The sequence below is a fragment of the Antennarius striatus genome, chromosome 5 (genome assembly GCF_040054535.1).
Source record: "Antennarius striatus isolate MH-2024 chromosome 5, ASM4005453v1, whole genome shotgun sequence".
Classification (NCBI taxonomy): Eukaryota; Metazoa; Chordata; class Actinopteri; order Lophiiformes; family Antennariidae; genus Antennarius; species Antennarius striatus.
In genome coordinates this window covers 10660476-10684310 of record NC_090780.1, presented here as the reverse complement: position 1 = coordinate 10684310, position 23835 = coordinate 10660476, and the positions used below count along the sequence as shown (strand labels likewise).

Below are 23835 nucleotides of genomic sequence, written 5' to 3'. Positions count from 1 at the left end.
CTACAAATGCGACACGTGGTGAGTGTGAGCGTTGCAGGTTGAAAGGTTTCTTTTGTAACATTTGGTGAATAAAGTGTTCAGCTTCAAATGATCAGAAAAGAAATTGAATTTGAACACTGTTTCATGAATTATCACGAAAAAATAGTATTTCATGTCCAATTCGAGGATTTGCTTATCTGGGTTTTTATTTTTTCAAACTTGATACCTTTGGACTTTATACAATTTTTTTTCTCTATTTTTATATAAACACACAGTGCAGTTCAAGAATTGATAATAAAATACAGAAAAACAAGTGAATCTGTGACAACACATGGATGCTTCTCTGCTGTTATATGTTGTGGGATGAAGGAAAGCATGCTGTAACAAGCCCACTGCATGTTATTACTTCGCCACACAACTCATACTTAAAGTCCAATGAGTCATATTCAAGCTTGACTTAATGTCTTATTGCAAAGTGTCACAGCAACAAGATGGAATTCACGCTCTTGAAAACCTCGTGCTGCTGTATCTGTCACCCTCACACGACCACATGGTCACACGCTGCGACCTCTCATGGGATGTGACATAGCCATAGACATACTTACACCTGACTTTTGGCTGTAGTCATTGTGATTCTGCTTTGTAAAACCACAGACATTGATGCAGACAAAATTACAAAATGTTTGATTAGCCTTTACGTGTGCCACCCACTGTGTGGGTGTTGTAACTACGATAAATGAGGAGGCACAATCTTTCACTGATCACTGATCCTTCTGCATGATAAGAGCCTGCATTTGAGGCCATTAAATCCTGAGACTGTTGCTCAAATCTGTTTTCTTTAGATTAAGACACCATAGAAGCAAATGAACTCAAGCCGGGCAAATACCAACTACCCACCTGGTTTAGAGGTTGTGCTTTGTGGTGATAAAGGGGAACTCCACTGATTTTGTACATTGTGTCTAAAGGTTGATGTATATGTAGCAAAAAAACCAAAAACAAATGTTTCCAGAGGAAGCTCTGAATTGTCTTCAGTTGCTTTTCAGCATGTCAAGTTAAACATAGTATGTCTGCTTGGGCTTAAATGTGCATTTCTTTGAAACCGCACACCAACTTCCTGGATCACTACCATTTCCTGACAATAGGTGCAGGAAGTGAGTCCAGAGTATGTGCATGTGCAAGCACTCTTACTCAGTTATGTTGCACAAAAGTCAAAGTTTATTTGGAAAATCTTTTTTCACAAAATCTCAGGATATCACAACACATTTTGAACATAGAACAAATAAACACAACTGACTAGGACAGCTGAAAGTATTTTCACAGTTATTGAGGACCTTACACTTAAAGTGTTGGGAGTAGTTTCATGACACATGTTGCTATTACTGATACTAAGCTATTTCAAAAAAGAAACAAAGAGGGCGAAAACCCCAGGGGTGAGAACCACTGCTGGTTGAAACTCATTCCATTCTTACCAACTCAACAAGAAAACACTCTCAAAACAATGTGTGATTCTCAATGAGTTTCTCCAGTTTCACTTAATGTTTTCATTATTATTGCCACTACTTCTGTACTTTTACTGAGGTATGTCTCTAAATGCAGTTCTGTCACTTATTCCAGTGTATCTGTACAATGTATGAGCACTTACTGAACATGGATTCTAATATCTCATCTAACATTGTTATAATATGTAGCCATTAGTACAAACATAGCCGTCTGTAATTTGAATGCATCTGTTTGATTGAAATATGAGGGCATGCTTTCATGACATTCAATATACAAATGTGGGGAAAGTCTTCAGTCATGTCTTAATAACACGAAAGTCCATAAATTTACAAGAATATTTCCTGTGGCTGAAATTAAAACATGAGAGGATGTGGGGAAAAACCACCTCAGGGTTCCTCTTGATAGACTTTGAGGGGGGACAGACTGCCATCACCGCTTTCCTCAACTGGCCGTCCACACGCTGAGTCATTTTCTAATAACATAAAACTCACATAATAAGTTACTTTCCATCATTTGAGGGGAACTTTAGAAAATATTTAGTCTGGCATAGAACCTACAAAACAAGGAATGACAGAATAACAATGAGCAAGTTCATGTGAGCCATTGAAACTCCTTCTGTTTTAGCATGCGTAAGCAGTTTGAAGGAATACTTTTATGTATGGTATTTTATGGGAAACAAACTTTTCTTTCTTATTGAGATTTGGATGAGAATATTCAAATTTCTCTTATTATTGAGCTCCAGCAAAGTAACTGGTAAGGTTATCTTATCATAATAACATGAAACGGGGAAACCGCTAGTGGGTCTCTATCCACAAGCAACATAATGTGTCCTCGAGCACCTAAAGAGCTTCTGTGTTGCATGTCATCTGTTTTGTATGTGTAGAAAGTTGAGTGTTTCTTGCTGGATGTATGGTAATCATGTTGAAAACTTTTCAAACTGCAAGCGCATTATTCATTTTGCATTACTCTTTTAAGTGTAGAATGACTACTACAACATACTTTGAACTGCTCCTTGTGTCTCCATGTGGGGAGTAGTGTGCAGCTTACAGGTCACAGCGATCAGTGCAAGCAGTCCAACAACACCAAAAAAGAGGAGAATCATACCTGAGAAAAGACCAGCAGGCTACAGGTTATTTATGAATCCTTTTTTAATTTTAGTTGGTGTCATGAAGGACAACACCAGATACTTCACCAATATGGTTGTCTGTGCTTGACGGGTCATGCAGCACTTCGTTGTTCTGTATGGTGGAGTGTCTGGGAGCGGATGTGGTGGCAGTAGTGTGAATCTCAGTGTCGAGCCCACCATGTGGCTGGTCGATTGTTGAACTGTGATTATAGAAGCATTTTTTGATGTGATTTTGTGAATGAAGGATATGGTTTGAAACAACATAGAAATATTCAATGCTTTTCATTGTGATAGTATATTTCAAATGATGCATGTTTTGAGTGATATTGTAAGTGGACGTACTCTTTCCTTTTTTGACAAGGTGAATTAATGGATGTGCTTAAATATCCATCTTCACATTTCAAACATTCTGGCAGAGAGAAAGAACAAATCATTTAAAAAATCACTTATTTCATGTTCTATAACTGTTTTACTGTCACTGTACCTCCTTTATTTAGTCCAAATCGCCGATCACACATGCAGGTGGAAGAGTCAGTGTCCCTGGGAACAAATAGTCCACGGCACTGACATTTTCTATCCATTTCTTTTGTGCACTCTTGTTTAACCTCACTCCCAGTATCTACAACAACAAAAATCTTTGTTTAAGACAGGGTAAGTGTTGAAACTAGTGCATTGATTTAGAAAATATTATTTTTCAGCACTGAAACATTCTTAACATACTTCATTCTTGAATTAAGAGATTTATAATTATTGGCAGTTGGGACTGGATCACAAAAATGCAGACATCATCTTAAACAGGAAAGTCTGTCAATGATTGAATGTGACGCCACTGATTGAGAGAATCCCCTTAAGGATGTGCTTTTTTTTTAAATCTTATCGCATTGGATGATTTTGTATTTGTATTGTATCAGAAATTCCATCAAATTATCACTGAAGTTCAGATCTGTTATCCCATCTGACTGCCAGTACCAGAGACAAAATGATAGCCCTGAATGAAACCTATGTTTAAGTAAGTAATGAGTAAAATTATGATTTTCTATCCACAGACTGCGCTATCTGAACATATGCAGACACATGGTGCCATTTCGCTCAAAAAGAATTATTTTAATGTAAGGTGTAGAGGTGATCAATGGTTTCTTTACATTGGAATAAGTGTTCTGGATTAGATCACATCTGACATCTTTCTGGAGGTTTAAAGTGTACCCATGTCTGCTCTGCTCCTTCCAGATTGTGTTTTTAGGGTGTGGAATCATTCTCAAATACCTTAAATTTAAGAATATGTTAGTCTGGACTATTTCACACAATTGCTTATTAAAATACAAGAAACTCCTTTTTTTCAAGGGGAGTGCAAGAGATTGCATTTCTGCAGACAATAAAGTCACTCCTATGACCAGAGTCAGGTTGAGGTAAATGACAGAAGCAGTCCATTATTAGATGATTAATTTGACTTCATCAAAATGTAGACCTCAATATCTGTTTTGACATTTAGTCGTATTCTTACCTTCCTCGCATACCGTACATGCTTTGCATTGCATAGAGTTATTTTCTTCAGGTTGGTAAGTTCCACTTTGGCAGTCCACACAATCATAAGTTCCATGATTGAAGACCACTCTTTTTCCTGGATTGATTTTACATCACCAACAGATACAATATACTTTAGTCGCTGAAGCACAGTTAAAGTGTTAATAGAGAAAGAGGAAACAATGCATTCAAAATCATATGTAGCCAATTCGATACACTGTTGTTAAAGTGGGAATATACTTTACCTTTTGGGCACACGAAAGCATCCAGAGTAATAATGACTTGATAAAAAGTCAAAGTGAATAGAAGCAGATTGTGTGGAATCATATTCAGACTACTTCAGAACTGGTAAGTGCACTGAGTATTTACCACAACCCTATGGTATGCTAAACATCACTGACACACAAAGGCTGGAAATCAGCTAAAGGGTTTTTTTTGGGGGGGGGGACTTACCTACGTATTCTCTTACCATAAATTTATTGCATCGCAGACTTTTTTGTAATGGAGAGACCATCCAGGTTTTGATCTGGTAGATGGATAAATATATACCTAATTAATCCTGGAGGAAATTGCACTTAATCATGGAGGGAATTACACAACCAGCTAACCTGAAATTGTACTGTATAATGTATTATAATGGGCTATTGTGATTACTAAATGAATAGCAAAGTTTTCATTCCTTTAATACATTTTTAATTAGAGTACAAATATTTTGGCAAAAACTAATTTTAGTAGGAAAATGGTATGTTGGCTTCTTTCAGAGAAAACCACATTATCGGCAGATTGTGGTTTTCTGCAAACCTGTTATCTCACAACTTTACAGTGTGCAAGTTTATTTTTATAAGAAACTATTGCGTACTCCACTACTTCATCATTTGGTGTGTCAGAATTTGCATATCTGATTTGAATTTAACTAAAAAAACATTGTATCTTATTTATTACCCTCTGCCTTTCAGGAGTAAATTGGTAAGAACTCAACGGAAACGATGCAGCTTCATATCGCTTTGCTGGTAAGAGCGTGACACCGTACCTTTAGGTTTGGAAAAAAACACCTACTCTTGATTAATTTGCAAGATACAACCACATAAATGCTACATGCCTACTTCTTGAAAACTGATGCTGAAAAAAATACATCCCACGTCTTAAGCTAAAAGTTACTCACTAAAATTCTAAAGAATTGGGTCATCAAAATTCTTACAACCGGTAAATGCACGTTCAAGTGAATGGTTGCAATCTTGAAGCATTATTAACAAATGCTAATGTAGAATACCGCTCTCTTCAGAAACAGGGGGGTTATCACATCAGAATATTTGAATCAAACCAGTAGTTTTTCTGATATCTGTTTTCATGTAAACATGACCATGATCAGTGTGTAACAAACCATGTAAATAGTCATTTATCAGCAGAATCACTGTCACTGTTCAGCAAAATTATTGCAACAATTACTGCACACACAGTGTCAAAAGCACTGGACATCTTCAACAATGCATGTTGTGTTTGTATTTGGATAATGACTATTGATCACAACAGGGTTCCTATTAGAAAGCACACAGTGGAATTCTGTTTTTTGACTAGTTGTAACCCAAGCAGAAATAGTGTCCAAAGTATCTGTTGATGAAACTCATAAGAATGATGGATGAGTAACACAGCTCTGAACTACTAACTGTTAACTCAAACGGTGTCACTGAGTGGAATATGGGAGGATTACCTGGAGGTGGCGAAGCTGAGGTTGTTGAGATTTTGACTGGGAGTGACTGGAATGAACAGAATTAAGAATGATTAGAGGGAATAGCTCATTTTGGAAAGTTTTTGTGGGAAAGTGGGAGGGACAACTTTGAGAGCGACTGGATATGTGAGAGAAGACAACTACGTAAGAAAAATGATGCTGAAGATTTTTTTAAATTATTTTATACACTTATAATCCCCAAAGGGAAATTAAGAACGCACACTCTAGGGTTTTTTTTGTTAGTAAATCACACGCATGAATATTAGTGTGTAAAGGCCCCTGTAATACACACAACCACACACACAAGGGGGCCTGTAGGCATGCAATGGGAGGTAGAGTGGCAGGCAGCTCCTTCGTGGTGCGCCCAAATGAGCAGCTTGTGAGGGGGGACGGCGCCTTGCTCAAGGGCGCCCCGGCAGTGCTCCAAAGGTGAGCTGACACCTCCCACCGTCAGCTCACTTTCGGTGTTTTTTTTGGGCAGGAGTGAGAATCGAACCGCCTCTCTCAGAACATTGGAAGACCCGCTCTACCACTGAGCCACTGCCACCCTAAGCAAGGTAAGAGATAAGCATAAGCTAAGATAATATAACAGGAAGACTAGTGAGGACGGTCATGGATTCAGTGAAGGAGGACAAGCAGGTAATGGGTCAGAGGCAGGGTGATACTGTACAAGGGAAGAAGGGCATTGGGAGAAGATAGCCTGCTGTGGCAACCCCTGAATGGAAAATGCTGAAAGAAGAAGTAATAATTATTAGCACTCATCACAAAATGAGTTTTTGATTTGATAAGCAATCACTTGGAAATGGTATATTTTTATGCCAATTTTTAATTTTTAAAATTAAGAATTTAAAATTTTTATGCCTTACAATAAAATAAACATCAAGTATAAACATAAGCATGATAAAATAAACACATTAGCAACAAACATCAACAAATCAATACATTTAACTAGCTAGTGGAAAAGGAATGAATTATATAGAGATACAGTATAACATGTTACATAAACCTTGGCAAACAGTTATACTGTATGTACATTATGATATCAGTACACATTTACACACACAGAAGAACTTAATATGATGAGAGAATGTCTATATATACTGTGCGTGAATACCATCTTACCTGTTGCATTGACACAAGACAATCCTCAGGAGAACGCAGAGGAACCAATACATAACCGTCGTAACTGAATATAAATGTCTTGGTTCTGCAGGTGGTTCTTCAGTTCTGATTAACTGGTAGAGTCCAGATACTTATATACTCCTGTTGGAGCAGAAAGCTAAGAAGCAAAACCACCAAGACAATAACTTTTGTAAGGAGTTGTTACTGTCATGGGTGTGATTTGGATCCACATGCATTACATCAGGGGAGAACCCCACACTCATAGTTTAATTTAAACAAAATCCTACAATAGGTTGTTGGAAGATCAGGCAAGGAACAGACCAACAGGAAAAATCCAGGAAGTGAAATCACAAGAAGGTCCAAAAAACCCTGAATAGTGGGACAAGTGACTGACCATCGGGCAGTGAATGGAGCCTGATTGGAGATGGGAAGGAGGTGGCTGCAGCAAAACAGGTGACAAGAAAGAGTGGATTGAGTGGGAGTGAAATCAGGATACAGAGCACAGGAAGGAAAACTGGAACTGAGACCATTCATAAGACAGTTGTTGAGGACAGTCATGTCCAGGCTTTAATCAGAGGCAACAAACAATTTAAGAGAGGAGTTAGAGAAGCCATTTTAGTCAAACTGGAGAAACCGTCTCTAAACAGAGGAGGATTATAAGACACCATCTATCAGACACCTTCAATGCAGCACTGACCTCCATCCTCAGAAACAACAACCATTCATACCTGTGTGAAGTTCACCATAAAAGAACTACATGAGGGTGGGCGGGATGACAATGATTCTCTCATGAATGGTAGCTACTCTTAATGAAACTTCTTAAGAAGTTTTTAGCTACTCTTAATGAAACTTATTGTCTTGATAGTTTAGGTTTTGGATAATGATGCATCTTGTTTTCTGCTCCAGCAGGACTGACAAATGACATGGCTTCTGCTTTGGATCTGTCACATCAGCAACCGCATATCCCACGGCCATTCTTTGGTGTTCATAGATCACAGCAACTCTTTGCTATTCTCCCTAGACAGGACATTCTGCCTGAATTATTTTGAAGAACATGCACGACAGAGGATCAACTCAGACCTCCCTACCAAGCCATGATGTTCAGTGTTTGATTCCAAATCGCTGACTAAGACTTCCACCAGTGTATTCCAGAGAAGTTTTTGCCTCGATATTGTCTCAAACAATTTGCTGCTCAAGATTCAGTTTGATAATATAGTAAAAGACATGCCATGCTTGCCTATGAGTCGAAGAACCTAACCATGTGTGACATACATAAAATAAAGGGCAGATGGATTTATTCATCTTCCTGAAGACGGAACTACCACAATCATCTTGTCTTCAGCTGCTTTTCTGAAGGGTCACAGGTGTTGCTGGAGTCTATGTCAGCTGGTTACAGGTGAGAGGCGTGGTACACCTCAGATGAAGCGCCAGCTCATGGCAGGGAAACAAATTCACAATTTATGGCCACCAATTCGTGTATGCTTTTATTCTTTTTGGTGGTGGGAGGATGCCAATAAACCCCCAAAAATCCAGACCTTCTTGCTGTGAGGCAACAGTGCTACCCCATTTGCTCAATGGAAGATGCATTCAATACGAAAATGAAAACTGTTTTTAATATTTGGAATAATCAATTCACCTAATTTGTTTTTTAGGTGGCAGACACATTGAGAACATACAAACTCCGCACAAAAAGGACTCGAACCTTTGCTGTGAGGCAACAGCGATACCCACCATGCTATTTAGAAATATGCATTAAATATGGAATTGCAAACCGTTTGATGAAGATATAAAGATGATGTTTCATATTTCCAGATAAAGATAATTAAAACAAAGCAAACATCCTGCCTCAGAGATTCATAAACGTACTGATGAGTCAGAAACTCCTTCCTATGCATACAGCAGATGACACCCACAGACATAAAAACTCAAGAGTTAAAACATATTCAAGCTGTTAGGGGTATTTTAGGGCTGCAAGTACAGAGTAAGTAAAAAATCCTGCAATATTACAACTAAAAGATAAATTATGACATTGCATCTGCCTACCTGTTTTTTCTGCAGCAGCCTTTAAAAAAAATTAAAGCATTGACATGTTTCTAAAATATTTTATTTGACCTTTATTTAGGGACAAAGAATAAAAAAACAGGGTTTATCCCACAGGGCAAGGGAATGCAAGAATATGCACATAAAAGGTATTTCACGGGGGAGAAAAGAAAATACCCTAATGTACAATAGATAAGCATTGGAAATGGTTTATTGTACAGAAAAAACTTCACACAACTTTTTAAAATAATTTTTATAACCTTTTTACAGCAAAAATGAAACACAAGAAAAAATTAAAAGAAAAAAATTCTCTCACCCTTATAAATGTTTTTTCTATTGTCTTGAAATCAAATTGTGAGGCATTATCGTGCCTGGTTTTTGAAACGGTTCTGAGGTGCCACCTGTTATAGCCTCACTGCTCATCTGTAACAGCAAACTTTACAAGGAAATAAACAATATCTTTTATATTCCACAAATCTTTATGCTTTCTGAATTTCCCAATACAGTATACTTTTATTTTCATTGGAATAAATTCAAAAAGTGTTAAAACATCAGTTTTAATTTGATATGTTGTTTTTACTGACATCTTATTTTCAGGTGGATTAACCTTCACTTTATATTAAAACTCCAAAGCAGGAAGTAAAAAAAAGGGAAGACAACAGAATTGAACTAGACAGGGACGTTTTTCTCAGAAAAAACAGAATGGCATAATCAGTTGGAGATTCAGGTGTATATATACAAACAGGGTGAGATTGGTCAAAAACAGAAGAGGGGCGTAGGCTTTAATCTTTTTTTTTTTTGTCATTTAAAAGGGAAATTTCTCTAGAACAGAAAATCATGAAATAATTCACTGCTAGTGCAAACATTTTACCATAATGTGTCTGGCAAAATAGAATTTAATAGTGAGATTTATGACGTGAATGTACTCAAATACATCAGCCACATCTCTGCACCCTTACAGTACAGTCCTATACGTATATTTCACATGGGACTCAGAGCTGTAAACGATGCAGATCAAGCACCTCTTACAGAAGCATCGGCTGTAATTTTATTTATTTAACGCTCATTTATCAAATGCAAAAAAAGAAAACAATCTCAAAAGAAATTTGGATGTTTTAATAAAATATCCAGAAGGGACAGGTACATTATTTTACGTTTCATTGCGGTTCCGCACTCCAGTCCATTAGGTGGCGGTAATGCTTGTAAAAGCTAATTATCAAAAAAGGAAGAAGAAATTACGACAGTGAATTTGGTGGTACGGCACGTCGAAAACGAACTGGACGAAATACGGTAGTAGTTAGCGTAAGTTGATGTGTAGTTGTTCATAAAAGAGAAATTGAAAGGAATTACATCTGGCTTTTAACCACGACATACAGAGTCGTCGTTGTCTTACAGTGTACCACTAGTTTACTACTAGATAACTTGTCCACTGAAAGACGTACATTTAGTGGGATACACAAAATAACGTACCGAGTGGGTGAGACAAGGAACTACACTAATCGCTCTGTGTTGCAGCGGGTTTGCCCAGTGATATTACACACAAAAAGCGATGCTGGTCACAGTTTTCTGCGCGCCGAGGGATCGTCCAGAAAGCACCTTCGCCCTCGATGTGTCCCCGGAGTTGGAGCTCAGAGACTTTTTAGCACTTTGTGAACTAGAATCAGGAATCCCAGCTGGGGAAATTCAGGTAAGAGTGGTAAGCTACGGCCACAGAGCTAACGTTGCTCTGGTAGCTAGCTGGCGTGCTAGCATGAATCGGACTTTTGCTGTCTTGTGAGGCCGGCTGTTGTGAAACATTGTTTACCGGCTGCAGGCAGGTTGTCAACATTTGTCGCCGACGCTGTCAGAACGATTACCAGCGGCTGGCTTCATCAGTAGGAGGCCTTAACCGATAGAAAGACAACCTGTCTAGTGGAAAATATCAGTTTGGACTTTATAATGCTAACTTTAGATAAATTAACCTGAAAACTTGCTCCATTACATCGTCATATGTAGTAACTTGTGAACGTGCCACCGCTGATGTTAGTCAAGCAGTAAACTCTGTCATTTGAAGCTATAACTGGAAGTTGTAAACATTAAATGATGGCCACGAAAACAAGCTTTTAATCCAACTTCACACTTTAACTCTGTGACTAGAATAATAAGGTTCAATAGTATGTCTATGAATATGTATGCAGCCATCTGATCTGTCATAGAACAGACATTTTAAGTGGGCTAAGTTTATTTAACTTTTAAACAGAAAGTGAGTGTGTGAAAATGATGACAAACAGCTTGAAGGTAATTTGAGTGCATTGATTTAGCGTGGAAAAGAAAGTTATTCAGGTGCACAGAAGTAAATTATCATGCCAGTGAAACTACAGCATTAGTTGTTTAGTTTACTTGCAAGAAAGTTGTTTGTTCAAACAAGTTATACTTAATGTGTAGATCAATTAAATTTATATAGTCTCCTAATGTAATATTTATATAAAATGCAAAGGGTAAAAATATTGGTAAGTGGCCTGTACAAGAATATAGAATGTATTCCTGTATTTCTCATGAACAGATCTCACATGTAGAACAGCCTCTTAAAGACCCAACTCGTGCCTTGGGGACCTATGGAGTGAAGGATGGAGATGTGGTGGTTCTCAGGCAAGCTAACAGAATGCCACCACCAACACAGCCAGCCTTCCCAGGTAAACCATACACCAAAATATATGAATGTCATCGATTTAACTTGAACAGTTCGACTTACCAGTGAAGATGAAAGGTTAAAAAATAAACTACAAAGAATACTGATTGGCAATATTTGCTATTTAATTTTCCCAATTTTTTAAAGGAGCTCCCTCTGAATTCAGTGATGTTTCGTACTCACATGCCTACAACAATATAAAACAACATGTTTTTCTAGTATGAGTCTTTTCTTCCAATGTAGGCCTTCACACTGATTGCTGTGCATGGGATATATCATCCAGTTCAGACAAAAGTTAAAAAATTAAAAGTTAAAAAAGTAACTTTTTAACAAAGCTGTCTGTGTCTCTGTGTAACTCCGCGATGCACTGGCGTCGCGCCCGGAGCTTCCACCACCTCACGCCCTCAGCTGGGATAGGCTCCAGCTCCCCACAACCCGCCGCAACGGACGAAGCGGTTGACAATGAATGAATGAATGTATTTGTATGTGCAAAATATAACCTCCCAATATTTGTTCATACTAGGTCTACCCCACATTGACTTTCGTTCCATCACAGTCCCTGGCACATCTTCTTCAACCAGTCAGCGGGGTGCCATAAGGCCACCACAACAGGTTTCACAGCCACCAATGCAGCAAAGTGCTGCACCAGCTTCCACACCACCGGCCTTTCGTGGTGGATCTCCTCAGGGCCTGGATGACCCTGCCTTACTCCAGCAGATGTTGTTGTCTAATCCACATGAACTCTCACTCCTCAAGGAGCGAAACCCTCCACTGGCTGAGGCCCTGCTCAGTGGAGATTTAGGTAATTAGATAAAGAGAAGATTTTTTTTTTTCATTGTTTGTGATGGTCTTTTATTATTTGTCCGATGTAAATCAGTTACATTCTTGTAACTCTATTTCTTCTCAGAGCGTTTCACCAAAGTGCTGGTGGAGCAACAGCAGGATCGAGCCAAGAGAGAGCAAGAAAGAATCAGACTTCTAACTGCTGATCCTTTTGATTTGGATGCCCAAGCCAAGATTGAAGAAGACATCAGGCATGCTATGGAGGGGACATAGTTCAATGACTAACACACAATACCACTCAACTGGGGAATACTACTCTTTTAACTTCCATCATCAGAAACTTTGTTGTAATTATTTGTAACACTGATATTTATATACCATATTTTTACAAGTGGGATTTTTTTTTCTGCTAACAACTAAAACAAGCAGTGCAGTATATTTTCTTTTTCGTCTCTTAACCATTAATTTTTTTGTGTTCCAGGCAGCACAATGTGGAAGAAAACATGACTATTGCAATGGAGGAGGCCCCAGAAAGCTTTGGACAAGTAGTTATGCTCTACATTAACTGCAAAGTTAATGGTCATCCTGTGAAAGCTTTCGTTGACTCAGGTAATTATTGCTGAATCACACTTTTGCTCATTGTAATCACAACTTTCTCTAGGCATAAAGAGTACTGTGACTATAATGTTAAATTACCATATATTGGTATTTGTTGCTGAGCTGATAAGGAGAATAAGCAGCAATATGTCGATTCTTCAGGTATGTCTGTATGTGTCTGTACCTTCACTCAAATAATGACCTGATATGAGTTTTTGGTTGCAAATTCGTATTTGTTCTACTGAGGATTACTTAGTTTAGATAAATGGTTCTACAATATCCTGCAATATAATTACTGGTAAGTACAATTGAGGGTCGAGGACAGATATCACTATTTTTCCCCCGCTAACACATTATTGGGAAACATTTGCTTTCTACATGGTAGAACTTTATATCAAAGACTTGGTAATTTCTTGGTAACTTCCAAATCATGGTTTATTGCAGCTGTTATTATCGTTATTATTATGGTAATAATAAATACTGCAGCAGTACATACAAAGTGAATGTTTCTGTACAACAGTTATAACATGAAAAGTGCATTGTAATGTTTGCTAGGATTTAGTGGCACCTAGCATTGAGGTTTCAGACTAAAACCATCAGAATCCTCTTCATCTACAGTGGCCATTAAAAAGCCCCTCTTAGGAGTAACGTAGGGGCACTTAGAGCATTTTGTCAAGTCTTGTGTTCTTTGCGTTTTAGGAGCCCAGATGACCATCATGAGTCAAGCGTGTGCTGAGCGCTGTAACATCATGCGGTTGGTGGACCGTCGATGGGCCGGGATCGCGAAGGGAGTGGGCACCCAAAAAATAATTGGCAGAGTTCATTTGGGTGAGTGTCTTAGGTTAATGTGTAAACTAATGAACAGTCATAACATGATGTTTCAGTTTCAGCTGACTTTTCAGGCAAACACCGCATGTAGTTTAAAAAACATTGAAAAAAGCAAACAGCATTTAAAACCTTATTTATTGTGTTGTTGTTGGTCTATTTGAATACCAGTAATACTTTTCCAACATATGCAGTCATTAAATCACTATAGACATCAATAATGTTTTCCAACGGGGGGGGGGGGGGGGGATGGTCTGGTGGAGATTGTCAGTGAAAATCAGGCTTCTAGTCATGGAATTTGGCGTAGTGATGAAAATTGACCCAGTTAAGGAACAGAAAATGGCAAATTAGAGGTAAACGGAGAAGTTGCAGCAGCTTACAATGCAACGAAGTTTGCGTATATTAGCGCAAACCCACGAGCAAACATGGTGTCACTCTAAGCAAAGCATCTTGCGATGAGTCAAGAATGGATAAAAACCCAGAAATGTCCGGCCGAGGAGATCATCTGCTATAAAGCACTGGTAGGAAATGGGTTCATTCATTCATTCATCCATTCATCATCTACCACTGTCGCAAGTTGCGGGGAGCTGGAGCCTATCCCAGTTAACTGTCCTGAAAATAGAAGTCTATGTCATGTTGACTTAAGTTCCTCCATACGTCCAGTCAATGTTAATATTCAGTCATTATAGGTACAATTCAAATGTAGAATGTGAATGATATTTTGAAGGGTCATGAGGAAAGACTGAGCTTAGTCTATGTCTTAAAAGAATCCCATTTGTCATCTGGGTAGTATTAAAACAGATAAATAATTGACGATCAAACATGGTTGAGGTTGGTGCTAGAACCAATTGTGACATCATTTTTGAGTCATTTCCTGTCCATATGCCTGTCCATGACAATAGTTTATTTTTATTCCTGGTTTTGCAGTTTCCCCTCATAGGTTGACGTGTTGGATGGTGTGCAGTACAAACCCTCATCTCTTTCTGATGCTTCAGCATTTAAATCTGTGCAGGACATTTCACTGGGATTGAAATATTGTGTTTTGTTTGTTTTGATTTGTGCTCATGTAGCTCAGGTTCAGATAGAGGGAGATTTTCTTCCTTGCTCTTTCTCCATCTTGGAGGACCAGCCGATGGACATGCTGCTTGGTCTGGATATGCTGAAGAGACACCAGGTCTGAGCCTCTTTTAACTGATCACAGTGAGGAGTGCAATCCATTAGTATCTATAAACATGACGTCCTGTTGTTCTTGTAGTGTTCAATCGACCTGAAGAAGAACGTGCTTGTAATAGGCACAACAGGAACCGAAACCCGCTTCCTGTCTGAGGCAGAGCTACCAGATTGTGCAAGACTGGCATACGGAGCAGAGGGTCGTGAAGATGCACGTCCAGATGAGATGGCTGATAGGGAGCTGGCAGAGGCGCTTCAAAGGTCCATACAGGAAAGCGGTAAGAAGCAGCTTCCCATCTTTGCTCTTCAGCCTTTTTTTTTCCCCACCTTTGTTACAACCACATTTGCATGTGTCACTTTAAGCTTCTTACTGTCTACTCCATTCATGCAGTCATCTGAGGCCCCGTCCACATGATGACGGATTTTTTTGAAAACGCAACTTTTTGAAAACGCATCGAAAATGATTCGCGTCCACACGACAGCGTTTTCAAAAAAATCTCCATCCACACGTAAACGCACCAGTGCGTTTTCGAAGACTGCTATAAGCATGCCAAACTTGGCAGTTTTGAGTCAAATTTTATCCAATAGGAATCCTCCGTGTTTTTTTTTGTCACAACGCACGGGCCCATAAATATGACGTCACAGAGGTTTTCGTCGCAGGCAAAACGTCAGCGTTCTTAAAAAGTTGCGGATACACCGTCCACACGACAACGCAGACCCAGCGTTTTTAAAAATATTCCACCTCGGCCAGCGTTTTCAAAAAGTTGCGTTTTCATTCCGGATATCTGCGTTGTCGTGTGGACGGAAAGCGTAAACGCAACAAAAAAGTTGCGTTTGCAAAAAGTTCTGGCATCGTGTGGACGGGGCCTGACACTGCCAGTCACATAATCACTTTGTGTCATCACCTCAGAAAATGTAATTTGCTTATAATAAGATAAATTCAGGACATTGAGTGACATCTATAAAGACAAATGTAAATATTCATGAGAAAAGTTTTCAAGCTCTTCAAACTGAAAGGAAAATACTCGTGATTAGGATTTAACTAGTTTTCCTTGTAGGTTATAGTAAAAGTTCAAAATGCCACTTTTTATGATTTGAAACATTCCAAGTAATAGTTATTGCCCTAACTCTAATTAGTGATTTTAATCTGTGTTTGAAATCTTGCATTGCCTGTTACATGATGAATAAGGAGGTTCTCCATAGTTCATGGGTCGTATGCCTTAAGTCTTTATTGATGTGAACTGCTACTTTTCTGGAAAGCTGACGTGTGATAGTAATTGACAGGAAGCTGTCAGCAGTCAGTTTCCAGCAGCCTTCATTCTGTACCTATTCCCAGAAACACTCAGATAACATCATACCCCATTTAATCTGATCCTTGGTTGTTGAAATATTACATGAGACATATATAAATCAGAATCATGTTGTTTTCATGATAACAATGTACTAACTACTAACATTTGCGATATTGCTAATTGTCCACTTCATCTTTATTGTTAATATTAGCCAGTTGTGTTCAGTAATGGCTGCAGTGTAAATGGAAGTCAGCATTGGATTTAGACTCAATTAATTGTTGTGTCACAGCAACCATTTTGTGGAAACCAACAATGTAAGAGAAGCAGAATAAATCATATTTTGGTCTTGATAATAGGGATTTTATCCAAATTTAATAACATCCCATGACCTCATTTGAGCTTTCTGAGGTTTGGTGACAAGGTGTGTGATTACGACGTGACCTTTCTGAAAGGACATAGGCTCAAGTTGTTTTTGGATTGATCTTTTCACTTGTCCGTGAAAAGACTGATAAGGTGGTGCATGCTCTGAGTGTGTGACCGCTAACTTTCTCCGTCCCTTTGCATGATGTGTGTGGTGTGTGCCCTAACCTCTGAGCAGGACAACACTGATGCATTTGGAGACAGCTGGAGAGGGCCCTACCAACCAGGTACTGCAAATTCACAGTCCATTGCCAGTGCGAAGTCCATTGCTATTTGTTTGTTTTGTTCTTTTATTTTGCTGCTGTATCAATTAATGTAAAGTGTAAAAATCTGAAAAACAAAAGGTTTTACAAGTGGTACCACACTGCATGTACAGCAGATATCCCACAAAGAGTTTCAGCAAGGAACTTTGTGTTTTGAGTTGTTTACTTCATTGTTAAAATGCATATAAACCAAAGTAATGTTTCCAGACTTGGTGTACTGTACATAAATTCTAGCCGTTTCATTTTATCTTTTATCTTTACCTACAATAGACACTGCAGATGGACAAACTACCTCACGGCAGCCCCCACCATTTACATTGCCCAGAACCTTAGACCAAATGTCCTCTTCCACCTCTCCTTTCCAAAGCCCTTTCTCTGGCCAGGTCCCTGCCCTGGATTACTCTCAGTCTGCCCCAGTAATGGAGCAGGCCACATCACCAGAGCTGTGCCAAGACCAGCCTGGCCTCCAGGAGCTCCCTCTGCTTTCTTCTCCAGCAGAGGATACTGGTTCTGCACAGCAGGTCCACCTTCATCCTCTGCCTGTCCTTACCAACTCTGAACTTCTCCCTCATCCCAATCCATCAACAGATGTTCTCCATACTCCTCCTGCTGCACCAACAGCATTATCCAAGCATCCAGATGTTGAGATACAGCCAGGAGTCGCAGATGAGAATGCTGAATTCAGTAAGGTTGTGAAGGTCTCCATGGAACCCGGTTGTGAGGAATCTCCACCTGTTCAACCAATGGAGCAGGGAGTGACTGAGTTTGATGGTGTCGGTGCCACTGTAACCTTTCAAGGTGACCCAGTAGATATGGATTCGCTCTCTGCCTCCCAGATCATGGTGTCCTGCGAGAGAAACCGTCTTGAAAGAGAGCCCCCCCCCAGCTCCGACAGCATTCCTTCTCTTGCAGCTGCTCTAATGGAACTTCATGAACTGCTAGTGTCTAGCAACCCTGCCCAGTCTCAAAACCGCAGCACCTCCTCGTCTCCCTCACATCAAACCAGCCAGAAAACAGACAAAGTGGCCCCAGGGCCATGCACCCCAACGCCCAAAGCAATTCCTGAATCCATGTCCGAACCCATGCCTGAAGCAATGCCCGAAGCAATTCCCAATTTAATGCCTGAAGGGATTCCTGAAGTAATGCCCAAAGCGATTCTCGAAGTAATGCCCGAAAAAATTCTTGAAGAAATGCCTAAAGCGATTTCCGAAGTAATGCCCAAAGCGATTCCCGAAGTAACACCTGAAAAGATTCTCAAAGAAATTCCCGGAGTGATTCCTGAAGCGATTCCCGAAGTAATGTCCGAAGGGATTCCCGAAGTAATGTCCGACGAGATGCCTGAAGAGAGTCCCGAAGTAATGTCCGAAGGGATTCCCGAAGTAATGTCCGACGAGATGCCTGAAGAGTTTCCCGAAGTAATGTCCGAAGGGATTCCTGAAGTAATGCCCGAAGGGATTCCCGAAGAGATGCCCGAAGCTACTCCTGAAGCCACTCCCGATGTAATGTCCGAAGGGATTCCCGAAGTAACGCCCAAAGCAATTCCTGAAGCAATGCCCAAATCAGTGCCAGAGATGGCACCCTTAGTAGCCCACAAAGTAACCCATGAAGTAATGCAAGACATCCCCTCCACTGCCATCACAACCAATGTGGAACCAAATAATGCCAAAGTCAACAATGCTGCTGCTGTGTTTGATGAGGGATCATCTCAGTGTCTTATGCCGAACCTCGCTGAACAGGATGAGTTTCTGGGTGGAGCTGCAGTTGAGACTTTAGATGGACAAAGATCACCACAGCATCAAGTTGGCCCTGGAGAGAGGTGGGCAGATGGACAAGTGCTTGAGCCAAATGTTCCCCCTGATGCTGCAGGGGACCAGGAGTTCAGAGAACCCCCTGAGGGGCAGCAGGGGAGAGGAGTTGCAGATGGACGAGAAACTGTCACAAATATCCCAGATACTCTCGAGCTCCTGACTGAGAACGCTCGACAGAGGTCTCCGTTTATGACAGTGGGCTTACCAGAGGAAGATTCCATCACCTCAACCACCACCTCTTCTCCAGCTCAGACTCCTCCACTTACATCTCCAGCTCCTCCTCTCCCTCCTCGTCAGCCCTTTATAGAACAATTTCCAGCTGAGCACATCCAGAGAATCCAAGCAGCAGGGTTCTCTGCCATGGAGGCTGCAGAGGCCCTGGAAAGAGCCAACGGGGTAGTGGAGCTAGCTCTGATGGCACTACTAGCCCGCAGTATCACTGTGCCCACCTCGACTCGTATCTAGTTATATGAGTCCCCTGCCTCCCCACTCAGCATCTGTCTTTATTTATACCTTGTTACTGATCTAGATGTCTCAGCCCCTTCCTGCAGGGAGCTCGTATAAACACAGGGAAATGCTTTCTCTCGGTATGTTGTCCGGAATATCCAAGAACGAACAGCATAACTGGTATTACTTTGTTGGATATTACAGATTTTTGAGGTATGTTTGCATGCAGATGTTTTGGGTGCCAACCCATCTCACTGGATTTTAGAAGTTTGGTATGAGTGATTTTCTTGTATATGATTCAACATTGGCATAAGTTCAATGCCCAATGTATGATCAATTCTCAAACCATTAAACATGATTTTCTTTTTGATATGCCAGAAAATGTTTGCTGTTGACTTGTGGAGCATCAATAAAAACAATCTCTATTAGCATTTGCCCTACTCGCCATCTTAGAATATATCTGATGATCTTCAGATCATTCAGCACAACTATATTTTAAGCAATATGCTGATGAAGCATCATTTTGATTTTTATGTTCTTTTGCCCAACAACTTACAAAACAGCCCAATGATGGTGAAGCTGTGTTGCAGATACTACTGCAGTTCAGAGGATTAATCATTTCAATAAAGTCCTTGAACACTTTCGCCAGATCAGTGGAAGACCCGCTATGGATGACTATTATCATGAAATGTCTAGTCCGTTGTTTAATTATAGATGGCATTTTCTTGGTTAACTATGTGAATTACAGAAGGTATCTTGTACTGTATTATTCTACACAATTTGAGAGCTTTGCCATGTTTAGATTACAAAACTGTTGGTAGCTCATGTTCAGGAAATTCTTTTTTATTTTGTGTTAAATCATCAGTGTTTGTTCTTGTCTTTAAAAATATATTTTTAAAAAAAATGCCTTTTTTTGTAATTTGTTAAAGTACGGCGATTCGTACCTGTCAAATGTTCTGTCCACACTTCATCTAACAGTTATTTTAAGTGTTTTATTTGAATCACATACCAACAATGTTCAGGCAGAATGAATTATCTACTTTTATCTTGTATAAAATTTTAAAATGAAAATAAAATGAAACTAGTATTTGTACACTGAGTTTTGGGGTTTTTTTTACATCTGAGAAACCACTTAGTTTGTCGCAATGTCTCATGCTAATTGTTTTATACGGAATACAGGAAGCAAATGCTACCATTCATACATCAAATAATGTCAGCCTGAGTTTGTGAAGAAAATAATCATTTGATGTAGCAGTAAAATAACTTGTTTGAGGTTCTTCATGCACTCCAGAATTTAATGTGATTTTACAACTTTCCCACCAAAGTTTTTCAAAATTACTTTTTTGTGGTTTTGTGCACTCCATTCTAACTAAAATCTGATCTCTATAGGATTGTGCGTGTGCAGATTATTTTGGGATGCAACTAGTTAGTCACAGACTTGATAAAGAAGCACACCTGGTTTCAGTTCATATGATTGCTATTCAGTTGAGTTGCAGCCTTGTGTGAAACAGGTCCAACCTGAGGTGTTATGGCTCATTCTGACAGCAGCCACGATTCGAGCAATCGCATTAGTTCTAATCTTCACACTTACTTTACAGATGAGCATCAAATGAGTCAATTAATATCACAAATACAACACATGAACACTGGAGAACAGCTTTCTCCTGAGTGTTCTCTGAAACCCGGTGGTATGCCGGATACTGAAGGTTCTGACGAGAGCAGCGATCTCCTGAACCAGCTAGAAGATTGCAGGTAATGACAACATGGTGCATCTACAAACAGTCTCTGCTTAGGAATACACTGATGAAGTGTTTTAATAGTCCTCCCACAGAAGTGTCCGCTGCTCTCAGGTCATTGGATTTGAAAACGTTTTTGACGTCTTTGCACAGACTGTTCTCAGCGCCTAGATTTGCTGAGATCAATCACACTTCGTCTCCTTTCGATGATCAGGACAAAAGTACAGAGGGGTAAGAGTCTAATGCTTTATACCCACCATATATTTCTGCCTAAATGTGGACTTCTTAACAACCACAGGGCACCTAATCCGGTTGAGGACGAAAGAGAGAGTCTGTTCCAGGCAAAATACAATTTTGATTTTTGTAAGTTGACTTTTCTCCCTGGGCTGTTGTCTTATCAAATGAAGTACACTGTATTTTTAGGTAAGGGAACTTGTCTATCTTTGCTCTGCAGTCCCATTGTATCAAGACTACTGCCTGCAAGGGGTGAAAGAAGATCTGTGCAAATTGAGTGAGAGTTTTGTGTCTGAGACTATAGTACCTCAGTATCAGCAGGGTCTGCAGTCCAGTCTCAACTCTCGAGACTGTTTTGTGGTCACATCCTCTCAGTTCAGTCCCGCTGCAGCAACTCCATCCTCATGTCTCCCTCGCCTCATTGCAAAATTGACTCCAAATATGCTTTGGCAAGACCAAGATGAGGTGAAGGTGTCTGGCCTCCTCAGCAGTTTGACTACCAGGGAGATTCACCTTCAGGAGGTATGGAGTTTATCATTTTATTCATTGTTTTACACCAAAATTCTATGAAGAAATTTTTATGTATAATAGTCAACCCTTATCAGGGTCAATCTGATAAGATTTCCTGATGTTAAGAGATAGCATCAGTGTTTAATTTTTTTAAGAGTACGAAAGTTCAACAATGATTCCCTCTTCGAAGTCGATGTTCGAGTTGATCGTCTCTGAAGTGTCTTACCTGAGGAGCCTTGGCATTGCTGTCAATCATTTCTATGCCTCAAAGGCACTGAAACAGACCCTGTCTCAAATGGAGCATCACATTTTATTCTCCAACATCCGTCGTGTGATGGAAGCTAGTGAAAGGTGAGACGTGCAGGGCCTCATCATGGTTTAAATGGATGTGTTCGCTATGCTCAGTTGATTCCTCTTCCAGCTTTCTCATGGATTTGGAAGTTCGACTGGGAGAGAATGTGTTAATCACTCAAGTTGGAGATGTGGTACTTCAGCACTGCCCGGAGTTTCACAGCCTCTATGTGCCGTATGTAACCAACATGATGTACCAAGAGGCACTTTTCAGTCAGCTGCTGTAAGTATCTACTCTGATTTTCAGAAACCTAGTTCTGCACAACCCAGACATACCATTTGACTTAACCCAGTACACCTCTTAAGGGAGCAGAACCGAGACTTTTTCTATTCAATCAAAAAACTCGAGAGTGACCGTGTTTGTGAAAGACAAAGCCTGAAGTCGTTCCTCGTGCTTCCCTTCCAGAGAATTACTCGTATGAAACTCCTCCTAGAGGTAAAGATTTGAATCAATGGCATCTGCATATTTTCAACTCACTGTCACAAATTGGTTACGAATTCTGTCTTTTGTTTCAGAATATCATGAGGCTGACTGAACCAGATTCAAATCCCATTTTAAATCTTGAGAAAGCAATTAAATCTATTCATGAGGTAACTCTGCTTCACTTTCACGTCTTGATTTGTAAAGCCATGCCTAGATGTAACTGGTTACTTGTGAAATCCTGCAAATAAGAAATGTGTTTATTTGAAACATTTTAAAAATGGTGTTGCGACCTGCCGTCCCCCAGATAGTGGCTGAGTGCGACAAGGGGGTCAGAAAAATGAAGCAAATCGAAGAATTGGTTTGTCTTAAAATGCTGCTGGATTTTGACCAAGTTAAGGTAACAACTTCCTTTTTTCTTAGTGTTAAACGTTTTAACAGCCTTTATAATAAGACTTAATGCTCTCATGTGACCTGCATATGGCAGCAAAAGTTTTAAGTTACTGCCTCCTTGTACTTCCAGTCAGTTCCTCTGGTCATAAGTGGGCGTTTCCTAGTGCGACAAGGCCCTATGCAACAGCTGATTGTGGAGGTTGTTTACAACTCCTCAAGAGCGTCCTTCATCAGCGTCTACCTCCACCTCTTCAATGATCTTTTGCTCATCTCGACAAAAAAGTAAGACCATAACTGAAATCCATGTCTACTGCTAACACTACTTGCCATTTCGACACAGCAATGCTAAATTGTCTGAAGTCAGTTTTTCTGGAGGACACAACACAAACTGATGATTTGACAGTCAACATTATGATCCTGTTGAATGTGTATGTTTCAGAGATCAGAGATTCACAGTTGTGGATCATGCCCCGTTCCCTGAACATGTGCACCTTGAGCCTCTGAAGACTAATGTCCTGGGTCTCCCCTCAAACTCCATCCTGTTACGTCTCTCCCAAAGTCAAAGCGGACAGCCGACAGCCATCATACTGCTTCCAAACACAAGGTACAAGTAGATACAGGAAGCACTGGTGACTAAATCTCATTGAAAGTGCATTCAACTGTGACTCCTGTGCTTTTATTGTTATACTACAGGTCAGATAAACAAGCATGGATGAAGGCGCTGTCATCTGAACGGTGAACAGTGAAACTGTTCCCTGTAATTATTTTAACACCAAAGTCTGCTCATTTTAACTTGTCACGTTGTATAGCTTCACTGTTTGATAGTTAACTCACTTTTAATATTTCTATCTACTTAAATGCACTTCATGTTAATGTATTCTTAAACATCACACAGGGGTTAAG

The 23835-nt window shown here is 39.8% G+C and overlaps 3 protein-coding genes across 6 annotated transcripts; 2 read left to right on the top strand and 1 right to left on the bottom strand.

Annotated features, from left to right (window-relative positions):
- Positions 1-1231: 1231 nt before the first annotated feature.
- Positions 1232-4508, bottom strand: si:ch73-361p23.3 (uncharacterized). 2 transcript variants are annotated; one of them, XM_068316236.1, is made up of 7 exons: positions 4372-4508; positions 4107-4223; positions 3090-3224; positions 2948-3014; positions 2672-2805; positions 2479-2583; positions 1232-1951 (listed from the first exon to the last, which is right to left on the bottom strand). In XM_068316236.1, exons 1-7 carry the CDS (start codon positions 4451-4453, stop codon positions 1866-1868), a joined length of 726 nt encoding a protein of 241 aa, XP_068172337.1. In that variant the 5' UTR covers positions 4454-4508; the 3' UTR covers positions 1232-1865. The 2 variants fall into 2 exon arrangements, 1 of the variants encoding a protein (XP_068172337.1); XR_011035471.1 differs by lacking the exon at positions 2948-3014.
- Positions 4509-10305: 5797 nt separating this feature from the next.
- Positions 10306-20380, top strand: ddi2 (DNA-damage inducible protein 2). Of its 3 annotated transcripts, XM_068316137.1 has the most exons (10): positions 10306-10701; positions 11557-11686; positions 12206-12484; positions 12590-12716; positions 12947-13074; positions 13762-13890; positions 14958-15061; positions 15143-15335; positions 16948-16996; positions 17303-17392. In XM_068316137.1, the coding sequence occupies exons 1-9, from the start codon at positions 10564-10566 to the stop codon at positions 16956-16958; spliced, it is 1239 nt and encodes a 412-aa protein (XP_068172238.1). In that variant the 5' UTR covers positions 10306-10563; the 3' UTR covers positions 16959-16996; positions 17303-17392. The 3 variants fall into 3 exon arrangements, with proteins under 3 accessions (XP_068172238.1, XP_068172236.1, XP_068172237.1); XM_068316135.1 differs by lacking the exon at positions 16948-16996 and having other exon boundaries at positions 17303-20380; XM_068316136.1 differs by lacking the exons at positions 10306-10701; positions 11557-11686; positions 16948-16996 and adding an exon at positions 12058-12164 and having other exon boundaries at positions 12239-12484; positions 17303-20380.
- A 2707-nt stretch (positions 20381-23087) lies between these two features.
- Positions 23088-23758, top strand: LOC137594932 (rho guanine nucleotide exchange factor 19-like). The gene is made up of 3 exons (XM_068314634.1): positions 23088-23214; positions 23372-23536; positions 23626-23758. Exons 1-3 carry the CDS (start codon positions 23111-23113, stop codon positions 23669-23671), a joined length of 315 nt encoding a protein of 104 aa, XP_068170735.1. The 5' UTR covers positions 23088-23110; the 3' UTR covers positions 23672-23758.
- Positions 23759-23835: the final 77 nt, after the last annotated feature.